Source organism: Miniopterus schreibersii (genome assembly GCF_964146895.1).
Source record: "Miniopterus schreibersii genome assembly, chromosome: 1".
Classification (NCBI taxonomy): Eukaryota; Metazoa; Chordata; class Mammalia; order Chiroptera; family Miniopteridae; genus Miniopterus; species Miniopterus schreibersii.
In genome coordinates, this window is record NC_138101.1 from 150,667,103 (window position 1) to 150,686,219 (window position 19,117).

Genomic DNA, 19,117 nt, shown 5'->3' on the forward strand with positions numbered 1-19,117 from the left:
TAAACCCCCTAACTCATGGCTCGCTGCACTTTTCATTGCCTATGAAAGCTGAAAAGAGAACAAAACCCCCACCACCCATTTTCCTTGTCTCCCCAAACCCAACAATCTATCTCTAAAATCAAGTTGTAGCTGTTTCTGAAACACAGAGCAGGGCAGCCCATTCCCATCACGAAGGAAATATGACCCCCTTGGCAGGGAAGACATTGCTGAGAGGTGGACAGAGCCCAATCACTCCCTCAGGGCCCAGCCCACAAGCTCTTCCTTCACAAGCCAGAGGCTGGAAGAGCACTCTCTCCCTCCGAACAAAACCTAATTGCTGCTTCCCCGCTAGCCTGGGCATTCAGCATTTGCTCTGTGCCAAGCTCTGGCTCCCACCCAGCCCCTCCTTGAGGCGGAGCCAATCCCCAGACTCCCTTGTCCCAGGAACTGGTCCAGAAAGGCCTTAGCAGTCAGCAAGGAGGAGCCCTATGCCACGGCCTGGGGGGTCTGGTTACCCAAGCTCCAGCTGCCTGGGTGGGTGGCCAGGACACCTCCTCTGTAGAGACCTGCCCCAGCTCAGCCAATAAAGGACAAAAAAAGGGAAAGGGCAGGCTAGTGTGGCGCTGAGGTGCTGATGGGGGTGGGGTGTGAGAGACTGCTTGCTCTGGCCAACCCCTCCTTGAAATCTGAGTGCCACATGCCTTATTTTTCAATTCAACCAAAGATTAAGCTTTTGAGGTCCTGAATCACATACACTCTTGACACCTGGGAATCCGCATGCCAGCAGGTGAAGCTGGACCTGGGACAGTGTGGGCAGGTCCAGGAGACCTCCTCTTCGCAAGGAAGCTTTGCAAGTTTTCTCCACTCTCCCCTTCCTTGGGAGCAGCAAGCAGCGCCTGGCGTGTCCAGCGATGGCCTCTCTTGTACCTTTGAGGCTTACTATTAGGATTGCCAGGACAGGTTTGTCAATCCTTTCATTTATGTATGGTAGCTGTACCTGGTCAATTTTCAAAGGGCAGGTGGGACATGTGGGAACCTGCCTCTTTCCACAGCATGCCTGTGTCCCCCAGATACAGGTTTCCCCTTCAACCTTTGATGCCCTACAAGTGAGTCACCATCGAAAGCAGGGTGACACTCATCCTCTACAAGCTTATACTTTCATGATGCAGCAACATTCCTCAAAACTGAGAACTCACAGATGCCCAGCTATGCCTGCAGACCCCTAGGGGATGCCCAGGCCTAGGCAGAGAAACATAGTAAGTTACATTCTTTTCTCTTCTTTGGGTTGATCAATTAGCATGAATGGCTTTGTCAACAGGAAGAGGAACACAAACCCTGAAGCCAGATGGCATCGCCGGCTATAAGGTGATCATCCCCACATGATTCAGAAAGCACTAGTGTTGATTTTGAATCTTTTAAAAGTTATAATGAAACAAAAATCTTTTTTTTTTTTTAAACTAATCTGAGTAACTCTTTTTTTTTTTTTTTTTTAATGTATCTTTATTGACTTCAGAGAGAGGAAAGGAGAGGGAGAGAGAGAGATAGAAACATCAATGATGAGAGAGTCATTGATCAAGCCCGCAACCCGGGCATGTGCCCTGACCGGGAATCGAACCCCGATTGCCTGGATCCCAGGTCGACGCTCAACCGCTGAGCCACGCCCGGCCGGGCGAAACAAAAATCTTAAAACTCATGGACTCTTCTCCCTTACAGCTCACCCACCCCAGAACTCTTGGGGATTCCTAGATGCCATTTTGAGAAGAGTCTTTCCTCTAACAAGCAAGACCTCCCTCTAAGGAAAGGGCAGGAGGTGGGCCTGGTCTGGGTTGTAGCCCCGGTAGCAGAGTCAGACTAAGTAAGGGAAACCCACTGGCCACAGGGCTCCGAGTTGGGAGGGCCTTGGCAACCCTCTCCTTCAAGGCCATCTGATTCATGACTCTTGTCAATGTCCTGGTCCATTACCAGACGGCTCCTGCTAATGCAATGTCTTGGCAGCCGGTTGGCTGATCTAGAATTTTCACTGATTGGTTTTGCTGTTGACATCTGAGGCCATGTTAAAGTAAAAAAAAAAAAAAAAAAAAAAAAAAGCCCCAAAGCCAGAGGCGGAGGGCATGCAGGCCGGATTTGAGCTTTCTTTTATATAAATGAGTGCATTGGAGCAGCCAGTGAATGTACTGATTTGCTTCTGAAAAATGTACAGATGGGGCAGATGGGAGTCTGGAGATGCACAGATGGAGAAATATTTTCATTTTGATTTGTCACTGAGCGGAGACCTGGAGTTGCTGAGGGTGTCAAGACTCCCAGATGCAAACACGGAGGAAGAGTGATCCAGACGCACAGCAGGCACAGCCGGCAGGAACGTCTCTGCAGGGTTCAGGCGCATGGAGGAACCTGACGGGGTGGGGTGGGAACGGCAGCACGCGCCCCTGGTGTCCGCCCGTGGGGACAGAGCTGAGAGCTCAGGGATGGCTGGAGACCCCGCGATGTTTCCAGATGACAGACAAACTGCTCCTGCCATCCCCACCTCCGCCTCCCCTTAAAGAACAAGTCCCGTCTCTGCCTTGGATTATGCTCAGCCAGGCATCGCTCTCTGGTTTGTGTGAGGCTTGATCAGCTGAGTGATTTATACTGTTCCTTGTTTTGAAATCATTTTTATTTCGGGTGCCACTTACATGTAGACATGCGAACCTTGCTTTGGGGGGTTCTCATTATTGAAAATTTTGTAGAGTTCTGAGCAAAATGCACATCCACAGAGTCCTGTTTTTGAAAGCATCTGCTAGCCTGTCACATTTTTTTTTTTTTTTTCTTACAGCCCAAACAGTTTTTTAGGGCCACTAAGTAGCATGGTTAAGATCCTGAGAATAAACCAATAATGAGATCTTTCTTTGGTTACTACATTGTTGTGTAAGGTATTTGAAATTTGAAAGCTTTTCATTTGGCTGCTGAAACCACTTGAATATGTATGGCAATGGTATGTTGAAATGTTCACATGGGGTTGGTTTAGAGGAATGGTGGGGCACTTGGGCCTGGGTAGCCTGCTCCCTCTGACTACTGTTGATAAGCTTGAGATCCACCCAGCTGGCCTTGCAGTAGAGAGGCACTTGGCTGCCTCAGTGGGGAAGCCTGAGGCTATAGGTAGAAGATGTTTTGGTCTACACTCTGTTGTTGCACCTGCTGAGACCTGCTGGTGGAAGGGCTGATCCTCCTCTGAGCAGAACAAGGAGGACCCAGTTCCTGTAGAGACTCGTGGGCTGTCAGAACCTGTTCAGCCCTCCTTTGCCGCCACGGCTCTGCGCTGTGGCCTGTGGAGCGGAGGGAACCTGCAATCCTCTTCGGCCTGGGATCCCCACCTTCTGCCCTGCTGTGTCTCAGATGGACAGATGACAGTTCCACCCATTCTTTTCTGGCTTTCAGTTCTCCACCTACTTAGTGAAAAAAGAACCAGCCCTCAAACTAGAACGCAGTCCTTAATCAGATGAGTACATCAAGGCAGGCATTGAGGACTGTGTGTGTGGAAATTCATTTGGCTACTGCTGGGGTGCTTGCTGCCTACTGGGTGGGTGAGGAGGGGAGCCATCTGCCTGTAGTTTCTACCAGCTCTGCCCCAATGACCTACTTCCCCAGCCCAGTTGTGCCCAGGGCATCACTGTTAGCCCTTAGGTCTCTGAGGAAGCACTAGGCCATGCCCGTCAAATATGGAGAACAGGAGCTGACTGAACTATTACCTATTCCCCACTGGACGTCCTTCCTATGAACCAATTTTGAGTGCTGGTAGCTGAAGAACTTAACTGAATGGTTTGCACTGATGTTGACATGGGAGCCAGTTGAGGCTAAATGGCAACTGTAGCTTTGTTTCACACCTTCCCACAAACCATCTCTTGATTCTCCTGCTAGAGAGAGAGAGACCAGAAGTCTGATGAACCATGGGGCTGAGCTAATGTATTTTATGAAAGAAGCAAAGTGGGACAGGAGGTGATGCAGGAAGAGCACATCTCTCTCTTTTTTAAAATATGTTTTTATTGATTTTTAGAGGGAGAGAGAAACATCAATGTGAGAAACATCACTTGGCTTCCTCCTGCACTTCTCATACTGGGGATTGAGCCTGCAACTCGGGCATGTGCCGTGATGGGGAATCAAACCAGTGACCTTTTGGTGCATAGGACAACGCTCAACCAACCGAGCCAAACTGACTAGGGCAAGAGCACATAAGATAATATGTTGTCCTGATATTTGTTAAGACTATGACAAAAAGATGTCAGAAGCCACAGTGTGAACTCAAGGCTGTGAGACATTCAGAGGAGGCAGTTGCAGTGTTCATGTGCTGGCTTCCCCCTTGACCAGGGACACAGGCCCCACCTGGTTTTCCCTGGGGCTATTTTCCCTGAGGGCCTACATGCAGAGGCCTTACTCTTCATTTTCTTCTTCCTTTAAATCCCATTATTCTTTTTTTTTTTAAGAGTAATTTTATTTTTTAAAATATATCTTTATTTGTTTCAGAGAGAGGAAGGGAGAGAGATAGAAACATCAGTGATGAGAAAGTCATCATTGATCGGCTGCTTCCTGTATGCTCCCAACTGGGGATGGAGCCTGCAACCCGGGCATCGAACCAAGATCTCCTGGACCCTAGGCTGATGCTCAGTCGCTGAGCCATGCCCTGCTGGGCTGAATCCCATTATTCTTAACACTGTATCTAACTCCAGAGAATTTTATTTTATTTTTTACCCTCACCCGAGGATATGTTTATTGATTTTAAAGAGAGAGGAAGGGAAGGAGAGAGAGAAACATCAATGTGAGACAGAAACATCGATCGGTTGACTCCAGTAAGCACCCTGCTGGGGATTGAAGCCTGAAACCTAGGTATGTGCCCTGACCTGGAATCCAACCAGAGACCTTTTGGTGCACGGGACGACACTCTAACCAATAGTCACCCAGCCAGGGCAGGAATTTTATTTTTGAATCACAATTCCAAAACCTCTTGTTGGAAGGGTAGTTTCAATTTATTAACAAGCCAGAGAAAACAGCACAAAATGACTGAAAGGCCAAGAAAGACAGATAGGGGTTCACTTTGCCTGACTGTCCTGTGCATGCCAAATAAACCTCCCTGTGCCTCATGGGCTGTGCCCTTTAGAGGAGGGGAGGCCGGTCCTGCAGGGAGCGCAGTTCTTCTTGGCTTCTGCCTGATAGGTGGGAAACTCTACCAAGCCCGCTGGAAGATCATAAACCTGCACATCAGAGCTCTTGAAAAACATTTTCCCAGTTTTTAGCTCTACTTTTTCACACCTTTAGATTCGTTTTTAATTTGTTTGAAATAGTACATCTAGAGGCAGGTTGCAAACCCAGCCCACCAGAGACTATTGTTCTGTTCTTTGCTGCTTAATAGTCTAGATCCAGGTCAATCCCTCTCACAGTAGCGTTTTCAAAAGTGTGGACATACATCGTTTCATTTGATCCTCACAGCAACCCTGGGGGGCAGGTGGGCATCATGGTTCCAGGATCCAGAGGGTGGAGTCGTAACTGGTGGAGCTGGGAACCAAGCCTATGTCCCCTGCCTCCGGGGCCAGGGCTCCTTCCACTCCACATGATGAACTGAGCTCTCTTTGATGAGCGGGGCAGCCTTTCTGCTTAGAATATGTACATGGAATGTCCTTTGGGCTTGCAAACAAAGGTGATTTTAAGTACAGGCTTCATCAGCGAGCTCGGGATAAACACACCCGAGCTCAATTCAGCGTTCACACCAGAGAGAGGGATGAAAAAGACAGAACATGGGCGTCTTTGACAAGGGTCTTTTTCTGTTTTCTTGACTCTCACCCAGACCACGTTGGGTGCTGAAACTTGAACGCAGCCAAGTCCAGGAGGAGGGAAGATACTCAAAGGACTTTTTCATCTAGCAATTTATTGATTCCTTCACACATCCTCTTGAGGCTGGGTCTACAGTTTCCATCCAGACTATACAGGGTAGAGAGGAACTCCACATCAGCAAAGTGGTTGAAGACGTGGTTGATGCGCCCGTGGGTCCTGGGCGTCAGATGTCGCTGCACCAGTTCGTGCACCAGGTCCTTGCACTCGTGTAGCAGCTTGGAGAGCACGTTCCTATCGAAGGTGTACTCCACCTCATAGAAGCTGACGATGGTCATGGCCGTCTGGTTCAGCTTCTTCCTGAACTTCTCCACCATAACGAGTTCCTCCTGGTTGAACTGGTTGTTCCGGTAGAGGATCCCGATTTTGATTGCCACCTTGATTAAGTCTTTCATGATCTTGTGGGCTTCCTTCTTGTTGTGGGTGTGCTCTTTGGTGACTTTGTAGAGCTCATCGAAGATCTCACTGCTGGTGTCATCAATCAACATGTTGGCCACGGTTTTGCTGGCTATTTTGCTCAGAATCTTCTTCTGGGCTTGAAGGGCAAGGCTCTTGGAACTAAAAACATCGGGACCTATGGTAAGAAAAGAAATGAGAGTTATGGCAATATGAGAACCATTTATTATTTTTCTATAAGTGAAGCACATTAATTTAATTTGAATTTATGTTCCTGGAGCAAAAACTCATGCTTTTATAGCCCACACTCCCTGACTAAACCCCACCCACACCTGGTTGCCCTACTGTCTTGCCCACACAACATGCTTGTTTACTCTCTTGAACCTTCTAAGTCATGCTCTTCCCTCTCTGGAAGTGGTCTCCTTTTGTCTAGGCCAAATCTCACCTTTTTAGACCTACTTCATGCATACAGCTTTCCAGACTCACAGAGGACTCCCTATAGTGGCTGTTGCACTGGAAACCATTCCGTTTTACAAATTACACAGGAGGAAATTATCGGTCAATGGCAAGAATGTAGTGTTTTTTTAAAAAAAGATTTTTTTATTGATTTTTAGAGGGAGGAAGGAGAGACAGAGAAACATCCATGTGAGAGTGAAACATCGATCTGCTGCATCCTGCATGCCTTCAACTGGAGATAGAGCCCGGAACCCAGGTATGTGCCCTGACCAGAAATCGAACTGGCAACATTTTGGTGCCTAGGATGGCACCCAACCAACTGAGCCACACCGGCCGGGGCTGTAGTCTTTCTTTAATTTTTTTAAAAATCCTCACCTAAGTATATGTTTTTACTGATTTGAGAGAGAGAGAAAGAGGGGTGGGGGGAGAGATTGATGTGAGAGGTAAACATTGATCGGTTGCCTCCTGTATGTGTCCTGACTGAGAATAGAACTGACAGCCTTTAGGTGTATGGGACAGTGCTCTAACCAACTGAGCCACTCGGTCAGGGCAAGAATGTAGTCTTTTTTTGGACTCAGTCTCAAAATCCATACTTCATTGAGTCTAAGATGTATATTTTCCCAGTTTGATATCTTAGAAATTGAGATAGGTTTAGTCACTGTTGCAAGGTGGCAGCTGTGCTGTGGTTGTTGTTACCTGTGTGCACATCAATTTACACAAAAGGAGCCAGAGATTTGGGAGAAAAGCCAAGAGAACTCTTGTAAAAAACAGCGCCTCACTAGTGCTCCTGACCGCACAGAGAACAGCACTGTGTGGGAAGTAAGACATCAACAATTCCAGGGCAAAGGTGCTTCAATCGGTGGTACTCGGAATGTGAAGGAGCTTAGAAAACCACAACCAATTTACTTCCCTGTTATTTTCCACTTTGTGAATGAGGAAGAGCAGTGCATGTTAAAAATAATACTACATCTAAGTAAGTCTAAAAAGGATGCTTCAATAAGTATAAAATAAACATGCTCAGTAATAAGAAAGCAATCACAATTTAATTGGCAGCACCTTTTTCTTTCTTAAGAACACATAAAACAGCATCTTACAATCCATGGTGTCTTAGATCTGATAAAAAAAACCCCATGAAGTTGCCAATTAGCTGGAGCTGACATTTGAAATGAAACCCCCCGTCCAGCCTTCCTAGACAGTCTGTATGCGTATTATTGTCACTATCCTCCCAAGGAGATTCGAGTTGCCTGAGGACAGAGACAGTGTCTCCCAAGCTCAGTTCTGGGCACAGGGATGGCATAGTGTCTGTTAAGTAAAGTACCAGGGAAACATTGCAGAGGAATAAGAAAGTAGTAAAATATGGTGCAAACTTATACTGAAAAATCCCCCAACACAACCCAACATTTTTCCTTTAAGAATTGAGGGCCCTCTAGGATCCCTAGAGCTTTTGCCGGTGCTCTGTGGCCACATGGAAGTGGCAGATGCGACATGCAGAGTGGACAGCCAGCCACACTCGCTAGCTTCTGCAGTCCCTGTCTGGCCTGTCCCCCTCTCATATTCCACCTCTGCCCACCCCGGACTCATTCCCTCAGTGGACCGTGATTAATCCCTGGACACTCAGGTCTTGCAGACACAGATTCAAATAAACACTGAAACACAATGTAGACATAGGCCCCGGTGCTTCCTCCACTGCGGGTCCCTTATGGAGTGCCCGTGGGTCCTTCTAGGACAGCGACTCCAGCTCTCAGGCTCTTCCAGCTTAGGCTCCGGGTGGCACGGCCTGGAGGGGGGTCAATGAGCAGAACTAAAGCAGTGGGTGCCACAGCCCCTCACAGCCCCAGGAAGCTCGCTCCCTGAAGTTTGAGAGCACAGAACCTTCAAGCAACTTCACGGCCAAGCAACCCTGTCATGGCCAGGATGTCCCCGCAGCCTCGGTGCAAAGGGCATAGATGACATCTCGGGTACCTCTTCTTTACCATGAGAAAGCCAACTTTCTGATTTATGCTCTTCCAGAGTTTAAGACAAATAATATTCCTGCCCAGTCTGATAGTCCACCACGGTCACCAGACCTTTGTGTGAGTAACCTTTGTTCCCAAAACATCAAATCTGTCCTCTAAAGACAAATATTTACAAGCATTTGGGATGTGCAAAAGAGTGTGCTGTGTGCTCTGAAGTCAGTTCCGCAGGAGAAGCTTAAAGACTTTGCATGACGGCCCTGTCATTGAAGTAAGGGTGTGCCTCCTCGGGTGACTATTCTCATGGGAATGACGAAATCTAGGTAGATCCGTTCTGGAATATCAAAAAAGGAGTCATTTCTTTGTAGAAATGGTTCCTAAAAATTGCCTAAGAATGAAGTACTTTTAGAGGCTCTCTAGAAATGCGGCAAAAGTGCATTTGCACAGAAACAACGAATCAACTGAGTATTCACTAGAGTGTAAGCCCTGTGGGAGCAGGGACTTGTGCCTCAGTCCTCCTGTCCGTCCCCCCGGAGCCTAGCGCATTGGCCGCGCACAGCAGCTAGTGGTTGAATGAAGGGGGTGCTGGCTCCGTGCCGGGCACTGCACGGTTTTAACCCTGTGAGTGGGTGAAGCTGGCATTTTTACCAGGGCTTCCCTGGCAGCCTGATTCCAAGCCTCCTCTTTTCACCACCAGCCTTCCCAACACTGTTCTCTAGAGCAGCAGCCGTCACACCTTTTGCTCATATATCCCCACAAGAATTTGAAGAACTATGAACCTCCTTGCATATTATTTTAACTTGACAGCAAGTATTTTTCACCTCATGTTTGAATAGTTACATTTCTAAAGAGATATAATTTCTAGATATTGTACATATTGCTATTTTATTTTATTATTATTTTTAATTTTTTAAAATATATCTTTATTAATTTCAGAGAGAGGAAGGGTGAGGGAGAGAGAGATAGAAACATCAATGATGAGAGAGTCATTGATTGGCTGCAGCCTGCAACCCGGGCATGTGCCCTGACCGGGAATCGATCCCCGATCTCCTGGATCCTAGGTCGACGTTCAACTGCTGAGCCATGCCCAGCTGGGCCATATTGCTATTTTAGAATTAACCTTTTAAATTATGCTTTTAAATATGTCCATTGTAACATACATACCACAGTGATAAAACAACCATTACTGCCCATTTAAAAATGATGGTGGGTGCCAAAGTCCTTTTTGTCCCTTGGTTTCTCTGCAGTTATTGAGTATTTACTATTTGTTCAACTCTGCATAAAGTGCTATGGGGGAAATCCCCTCAAAATATGTAATTGGGTTCTACCTTGAATATGGTCCTGCAGGAAGGTGAGATATAGACAAACGAAACAAAATAGAGAAACATGTGAAATAGCCCCAACTGGCACAAGTGACGACAGCTGGGGGAAGCTCTGTGGGGTCGGAAGGTGGACTCGAATGTGGATGGCTACAATGTCAGGAGGTGGTTTCTAAAGGCACAGAAACAGGCCAGTAATTTCCCCCAAATCACAAAGGCCCTCATCAGTTTTCAGTATCTCTCTTGCTTAAATGTGTTATTTCCTACAAAGGGACTTGGGCATAAGTTCTTTGGTGAGGTCCCAGGAGGGTCACAGGTATAGCATCTCTGAAGCCCTAAGATCAATAATCATCAAAATCATGTGGGAAGCTTTGGGAAAATCAAAGACCAACAACAGCTAATAAACAGATTTCCAGCCTCTACCTTAGTCTGCGAGTGTTAACATCTTTAGGAGTTGGACCAGTAATCACAAGCTCCCTAAGCGATTCTCACATGCTGGATGTAGGACAGCTGCTCACGACGTGCCCCAACTCGGATCCTTTAGAATTCTAGTCCTATTAGATGCTCCTGGAAGGAAGACTCTGTGGTCATCCAAGTGAGTTTGTAGATGACTATATATTGTGAGTGGCTTTTGACAATTCGCCATACCAGGTAGCTTATTAAAGGCCTTGAGAAGGTCCACAGTAAAGATAGCTGTGTACTTTTACTTAGCCTACCACTTCTCAGACTTACTGGACCCTAGAATATGAACACACACACACACACACACACACACAGATCCCTACAACAATATCTGATGGTACACATTGTGGGAAATGTGGGGAAAGGATTGATAGAACTAACCTCAAGACATCACTCTAGTCAACTTTTCCAACTCCCAGGGATCTGTGGGGGAGGGGTGGGGAGACACTGCTGTATCCAACACACTTGCATGAGTCCATGATTTAAGGAGCGGGTGTGCACTGAGGGAGAGCTGGGAGGGGCAGTCCTATTCAAAATACTCTTTGCACATGGAAATCTTGGGCTTGTTTCCTACCATCCACCCTTGTGTCTCAGCTTTCTGCAGGGTGACCACGTTGGTGACACCCCCCTGTCCCCCCCTGCCGCAGGCTGAGAGGAAGAGTGTAAGTTTCAGGAGCTAAGGTCAGGAGTGCAGCTGGGACATCTGGGGAGACAGGCCTAACCAGTGGGCAGGTTTGTTTTGTGGAAACATCACCAGATCTAGGATAGGTCTTGGCAAAAACTGTCCTCTTATTCCTGTGTGCAAGGCTTAAGAAGGCTCTTTTAGCCAGGGATGATTCTCTTAGCCATATTTGAACAAAAGTTCCCATTCCCCAGCCATAAAAAGTAAAGGATTGTTTACAGTACCTCAGAATCTCTGAGAATACAGATTGAAAACATGATTATGCAGCTACCGTATATCTCACCTGAGTGACACAATGAGACAAGACTGATGAAGCTGCAAAATTCATTCTTGTAGGAAAAAACAGGGGCTTCCTTAAACCAAGGCTGATGGTGGAGCTCAAGCGAAAGAATCATGAAGTCAGTGCTCCGAGAATAAGCCCCCTTAGAACATTTACAGGGACAGGATGAGCACGGGGACTACGTAGGGAGAATGACACAATAATAGCCGTGCAACTAGTTTGGCGGGAGAAAGCAACCAAAATTTAAGTGGATCCTTCGCGGCGTGGAAAAGTGCTGGGGCCGGTCTGAGTCGATGTTTCTATAAATGATGCTCAGCCATAGTACAAGCGACGTATGTTTTTACGTTTCTAGAAAACACTAAGCTCTCCCAGATGGTGAAATGCCAGGCTGGTAGTGACAAGCAGCAGGAAGCTGGGTGAGTGGGCAGGGAAGAGGCAGATGAGCTTCGGCAGGGTAAGAACAAGGTAACGCAGTCTGGGAGAAATAAACGACGGTGAGGAAAGAGGACGGTCTCTGAGCCGACAGCCGCAGCCCCGAAAAGAGCTCTGAGCATCACCCCAGGAACTGCCTGGTAGAGAGGGGTTGGGGGACAGGCTCAACTCTTCTCTCCACACTCGCAGGACGAGGGAACTTTCCTACCTCTGGTTAAGGTATGGGAGACTTGTATATGAGTACGGATACCTGTGTCAAAATTATAAAATTGGAAGTTATCTGTATTAGCTAGTATGCACTCACATATTATCACTGTTTCTGTCAACAGCTTAAGGTGATGGCAAGGAAGAGAGTTAGCTAAAGGTGTTTCATAGAAGTTGGGAGTGGAGTTAGTACCTAGAGAAAAAAATCTGAGGTGCTTAATAAGCACCATCCATCAAAGCATGAGACCCAGAGTACAAGGAAGGTGGGAAGGGAGCTCCCAGGGCACGGGGCGGGGCAGGGAAGACCCTGGGCAGCGGGTGGTCTGTGGTAGTTCAAGTTTCTGGCACTCAATCACTTACATTTAGGGGTTAGAAGAAAAGTTCCAGCAAGCCTCCTGGAGATGGAGCAGCCTCACAAATGACTTTGAATTTGAACTTTCATGATGGGCATCCATCCTTCTGCTTAGCTGCACATGCTCTCAGAGAAGCTGATGGAACCAGTCCTGTCCCTCAGGGTCCATCCTTCGCTACTGATAACGGGCCAGGAGCCCGTGGTGAGACCGGCACCCTCTCCCCTCCCTTCCTGCTTTTGTGCTGTTCTCTGAGTGAATGGTGAGGAAGGGGGGTTGACTGAGGGGGTAAGGTGGTTTGCAGGATGGCATATCCATGACAATGATAAAACACCTTCTAGAGGAGACATTGCCTCTACTTTAGTTCTTGGTTGTCCCTTTGCAGCTGTGGGAACAAAACTACCAAGGAACAATTAAGTAGTGTTTTGAAATGCAAACCTAACACAGTTATGGTTTCCAGAAAAACTGAGTTGTTGCATATCCAGTGGAGTCAAAATGGAAAACATTTTCCTTGTATAAGTGTGGTTTGTATACTGCTGGAATAGTAAAGAAAAAACACAGCGCCCATGGAGGTACAAGGAAGTGAAATGATCAAGGGACCTCTGAGTTAGGGACATGCCAAAACCTTCATCCTTCCCCATCCTGCCGAAATGATCAAAGCCAAGAAGCTCATGAAAAAATGCCTTTTGTTGGTCTAATCCCTTTCATACTTGAATGAGATGGCACTTTTAAGGCATTAAGAAAGGTATTTTGGGATACTTTAAAAGGCATCACAGTAAAATGTAGATGGATGGCCTGGGAGGGTTAGGAAATGGATTTTTTTGACTGAGGGTTAATCCAGCACATCCTTGAGCCCTTCTTAGGTCTGGCCCCTCCCCTACCTTCCAAGACAGCCACCTGCCTGGAGGACATATCCCCAGGGCTCATCCTTGCTGCTGAGAGGACCTGAGGTCCCCAAATTTCCACCACTTGCAATAAGAAGCAAGCAGCTCTGGGTCCTGTGGATGGGGTCACCCAGACTGGAGGACAGCAGCCTCTACCCGGCACCACTGGTGTGTGTGTGTAATGAAAACATTAGAATCTCTAGTCTGTTTCCTTGTTCTCTAATGGGATAATTAAGTTTTTCTAATATTTAACATATAGGCTGACCCTAGGACCTCGAGTAGGCAGTTAGACAGACATGGGCGGAGTAGAAACAATAAGCCAGGTACGCAAGGTCACCAAGATGGAAAGCCCTAGGTGCCTAGAAACGGGCAAAACTGGGAAGGCAAGTATTGTAGGGTGGGACTTCACCCCCAGGGTGACCTTTCCTCCCCTGGCATGTCGCTAGTCGTGCGGCAGGTCCCCTTAGAGGAGGAACAAGGGGGCGGGAGAATAGCCTCATGGGAGATGCCCATACAGGCCCTTGCATGACCACTTCCTTAAGCAGTAAGCCCTCAGGACAAAGGTTCTGACCCACATAAAATAATCTTAGGAACAAAGCCTCTGCTCTGTTGACCACAGAGGCAGAGTTTTGATCAAACTAGGGATAACATCTAGGCCTCAGTTGTGTTTCAGCTCCAGGCCCAGAAAAGCAGCAAAACCAGATGAAACAGGCTGACATCAGGACCAGCTGCAATGACTGATGACTCCCTACCTTAGCGTTGATCAATCAGTAGAGACAATGACCCTGAAAGGACACACTTGGAAAAGCTGATGAATATTCTGTAGAGATCCTCCCCTGAGACCTCCCCTAAAATCCTTGCTGCTGGAGACGGATAAAACCCCTTAAGGCTAAGGACCCAGCAAGTGCATGCACACTCTCTGTGTGAATATGCCCGTGCCTTTCCCCACCCCCTTCTTTCTTCAGGCGCCTCTCTCTCTAGAGCACACCCATGCCTTTCCTCCTCCTTTCTTCCCTCAAGGCGTGCACCTTTGCTTTCCTTCTCCTATGCTCCAAGGGCCCTTCTTTTGCCTCAGTAACTGGTTTCCTGAGTCACTTCTACCCCTGTGGCTTTCTAAGTAATCTTTTGCTTGTATTTGAGTTCCTTGGCTCTGAATTCTTTTTGTAGCTGAACTCAAGGACCGAGGTCTAACATCTGGTGCCTTTTGCCATCAACAGACTCTCTAGTGTGTGGTATTCTAAAGGAAGTTTGTTTGTTCCCTTTCAACAATTTTGATTTATTTCAGCATATGTGTATGTGTGCTTGGTTAAACAGACTCACTGATTACATTACTTAGTTCTAACTAAACTAACCCTCACAAAATGTATCAGTGATTTTAAAAGATTCCTGCAAGAAACACAACTGAGAACTGAAGGCAATATGCTAATCATGCCAGCACAAGTGGACAGCAAGAAAATGGCAGAGCTGATGTTTATCCTCATGGCAAGAGCTTTTCTGCACCCCAATTACAAGGTAAAAGTAATGATCTAATCAGGTTTGACAAGAAATGGGCCATAAAAATTTCAAAAATTCTAATGATTTGAAATACAGATTTCAAACACTTTTACTTGCCTTGAGATATCCCCCAAGGCAGTAGAAAGTCATGGCAATTAGCAAGACAGTTAAATGCATGGAGATTCTGATCTTGGCTCGTCCTGTGGATGATGGAGACAGGCAATGAGACACAGCAGACTGTTTGCAAAGAGGGATGAGTCAAGGATGACGCTGGTGCTTCTCCTGGCTTGGGAGATGGGTGGGGTGGGGACCATTAAGGCACCACCAAAGGCAACAGGCATCTAGGAGCAAGGGGGGGAGGAGAAATCCAGTCCTGAGCACGCTGAGTTTGGGGGGTGCTAGGGAGCATCTGGGTCACATGAGGCTGTGCAATAGGCACCTCCAACTCAACTTGTCCTACCCTGAGCTTCCCATTGCCCCATCCAAACCCTGCCCCGTTCCATAAAGGCAAGACATGGTGAAAAGACCCATCTTTCCTAAATAATTAGCCAAGTAGGGATCCGGAGGGATAAAGAGGTTCTTCCTTTAAAATGCAAATACCTATTTTGATGGTGAAAGTGTAGTTTCTGTTTACAGCTTGCTGGGCATCACTGTAGATCACTGTAGACAGAGCCACACTGTATCCTTCCCAGGCATTTTCTCTCCCCTGTGTGGTCCACCACCAAACCACTCCTTTCCCCCCACCAAGAGAATGAAATATTTAAAATAAGGGTTGGAAGTGAATGGCAGGCTTGGGTACAGAAGGAGTGGGGTGGAGGGTGGAAGGAGAAAGGACTGCATTGCCAGAGACAACCAAATGCTGAGGAGGGGGTGTCGTATGAGCCAGTCTTCACTCCCTTTGCCACATGGCCAGTTGTCCCTCCCCCAGCTTGGGTTTGGGTGCTCCTGAAATTTAGCGTTTAGCTCAGGCCTGGAAGCTTTGCCCTTGGTGGGTGGTCGGTCCTAGAGATTCATTCATCCAGTGGTCGGGAGTGAGTGTTTTGGGGGACCAGGCATGATGAAATTTCTTGGCTGTATTGGATGTTTTAGGGTGCTGAGCAAGGACATACAAAAGCAATAAGAGAAACAGGGTGCTTATAGGAAAGCAGATTCAGATCATTGCAATACCTTGCATTAGATAATTACATGTTAAAGCAGCATCTGACCATCTTCAAGATGAAGACCAAGTTTTTTTCGTTTCAAAAATAAACTCCCAGGCTTTGAAATAACTTATAGTTTCAGGTGAAGTGAAGAACTAACCACAGGGTCAGCTGTAAGACCTTCTAGCTCAGTATCTCATCTAGTCCTAGTTTCCTCCCAATCCACCCATCATGAGCACTGAGGAATCTGTAACTCAACTAATAATGATCACATCAGAGATAATGTTAACTACTGAGCACAGACTCCGTGTTTGGGGTAGTGTATACCATGTATTTGATCCTCACAAGAATTCTGCAAGAGAGGGACTTTAAGTCCCATTTTATAGACAAGGAAACTGAGGCATAGCAGATTTAAGTAAGCCACTCAAAGCTATGAGGCTAGTAAGTAGCAGAGCTGTAGTTCAAATCAACTCCAGACAAAGCCTGCAATCTTTGCCTTCATGCAGCTGCTTTCAGAAAATTGTCCTTGGCTCCCTGATGACTGATTTCTCACTTATTTGAAACATTAGATAGGCTTCAATGAAATCCCCATCTAACAAGGAGATTTAGATTTCATCTTTTTTTAAAAAAATACAAAAAAAGCCAGTCTTGTTATACAATAGAACAACACCACATATTCATCAAGATACACGAAGCTTTCATTTTTAAAGGGAATTTTATATATTTCAACAGAGGTACATATTGATTTTGGTTTTCATATTGACTTTACAGCCAGGTCTGAAAAGTGAATGAGTGATCATTTTACTTATTAGAGCTAACTGTGAAGTCCCGGGGCAGGGGGGTGAATCATCTCCAACTCAACAGGTTAATTTAGAGATCTGAGAGTTATTTTTGTCTCACTGCAGTAGAAGAGCAACCATCACTAAAAACATCTACTTACACTATTTCTTTAAACAACCCTTATTCACTCTTCCCCCACTCTCTTTGGTATCTAACAAATAACTAGTGTCTCTCTCAATGGTAAGTCACATTCAGGCATAACAGTAACAAAGTCCACCTATGTGTGCACAGTAACTCATCATATCCTTGCCGTAGCTCTATGAGTAGGCATCACCATCATCACCATCACCATCACCATCACCATCGTCACCATCACCATCACCATCACCATCACCATCACCATCACCAGCAGCAGCAGCAGCAGCAGCAGCAGCATTATCAACAGCATTTACATCCAAGGAAACCACAGCAAAGAGACATTATGTAGTTTGTTAAAGCTCCCAGTTCAGAGCTGGGTCAGACCCAGGCAGGCTGCCCCAGAGTCCTGTGCTTCATTCAACCCACCACACTGAACAGCGGCTCATGAGGCGATACATTAAATGCTTTTTAAATTATTGCCCACTTTAAGATGGAGATTGAGCAGGTGTTTTTCCTCAGAAGAATTAATTTTTTAAAAACCATGATGCATTCCAAATATATAGACAAAACAGAATATAACAAACTCTACTTGAGTGGCCATAACCCAGGTGGGACAAATCTTAACATTTTGTCCTCGGAGACAGAGAGTGAGGTAAAGCCCTCTTTGTTTTCAGCTCCCTCTCTTTCCCGTCTATCTCCCCAGATCCAAGCTGATGTGTCTGTCTCATCTATGTTTTTATACCTTTACCCATGCGTATGCAGTATCGACATTATATTGTTCAGACTGTTTTTAAACTTCAGATAAAGGTGTCATACTACAGATTCTTCTGCAACTCTTCAATCAATATCATGCTTTCAAGATCCATCTAATTTAGTCATTAAGTTACTTATATGAATGTGCTATATATCCACGTTTCCTGTTGATGGACATTTAAGCTCTTTCCACTTTCTGCAAGCAAAAAAGTGCACAGGCGAGTCTCTTTGTGCACACATACAACGGTACCTAGAATGTGACTGCCAGGTCCTGTCCCCGAGGCTGCCAATTGCTTTCTAGAGAGATTGCACTGATTTTCACTCCCAGCAGCAGCGTGTGACTTCCTGTGGTTCCACTTCCTCAACAACACTTCCAATAGTCCACCTTTCAGTTTTTTGCCAATCTGATAAGTACAAAATGGTATCTTGAATTAATATGTTTCTTTGATTGCTACTGAGATTCAATATATTTTCTGAATATAGTGAACATTCAGGTCTTTCATCTGTGAATTGCTCCTTCATGGAGTTGACTCATTTTTTTTCTCCCTGTTCTATTATATGTCCTTTTCTGGACAATTTGTAGGAGCTTTTAATATATTATGGATTCTAATCCTCTGCTGATCGCACTCTCTCCTCCCCATCTGTAGCATTATCCTTTAACTTACTATATGGTGTCTTTAGTCATAGAGAGATGAAATATTTTAACATAGTCACATTTATCAATCTTTTCCTTTATGGTTAGTGGTTTTCGTATCGTGTTTTAAAAAATCCTTTGCTGCCAGGAGGTGATAACTGAGTCTTACATATTTCCCCAAAGTTTTAAAGTTTTGCTTTTCACATTTGGGTCTTTAGTCCATCTGGAATTTATTTGTGTGTATTGTATGAGGTACCTTTTTCTCCTCACAATTTATTCATTTTATTGAACAGTTCATCCTTCTGCTGCTGATCTGTGAGGCCACCTCTCTCTTATCAAGTTTAAATATCGCGAGGGTCTGAGATTTTTACTCTGTTCCACTGAGCAACATCTGCTTCAGTACCAGCACCACACTGTCTTAATTACTAGAAAAATGACTGTAACTCCTAATAAATCTCGATAGGCTACAGGGAAGTTCTCCCCATTTTATTCTTCTTAGAAACTGCCTTGACCATTCTTGCCTTTACTCTTCCATATGGAGTTTAGGATCGTTTGACAAAATGCAATGAATACCCTGTATTACTCTGAAGTAAACTGGAATCTTTACGTTAAGCTTTCCATCCAACATGATATATCTCTTCATTTAGTCAGATTTTCTTCTGTGTCCTTCAATAATGTTTTGTAGTTATTTCCATAAAGCTATTGCCTTATTGCACTGCTGGGAACCTTCAGTACAATGCTGAAAAGTAAGGGTGTTATTTGGCATCCCCGTCTGGTTCCTGACTTTAACAGAATTGTTTCTAAAATCTTCCCACCACATGTGACGTCTGCTGTGGGTTTTTGATGGATATCCCTTATCAAGTTAAGGAATCTTTCTTCTGATCCTGTTTTGCTAAGGCTTTGTTTTGTTTCAAGGTAGACATGTGT

The 19,117-nt window shown here is 45.8% G+C and overlaps 1 protein-coding gene across 1 annotated transcript in view; it reads right to left on the reverse strand.

The window, feature by feature from the left end:
• Window positions 1-4,900: 4,900 nt before the first annotated feature.
• Window positions 4,901-19,117, reverse strand: part of TNFAIP8L3 (TNF alpha induced protein 8 like 3) — a 37,827-nt gene continuing 23,610 nt past the window's right edge. The window contains exon 2 of the mRNA XM_081133325.1: window positions 4,901-6,409. Coding sequence (XP_080989451.1) covers window positions 5,847-6,409 — 563 coding nt within the window. The 3' untranslated portion in view covers window positions 4,901-5,846. The remainder of the gene's footprint in view (window positions 6,410-19,117) is intronic.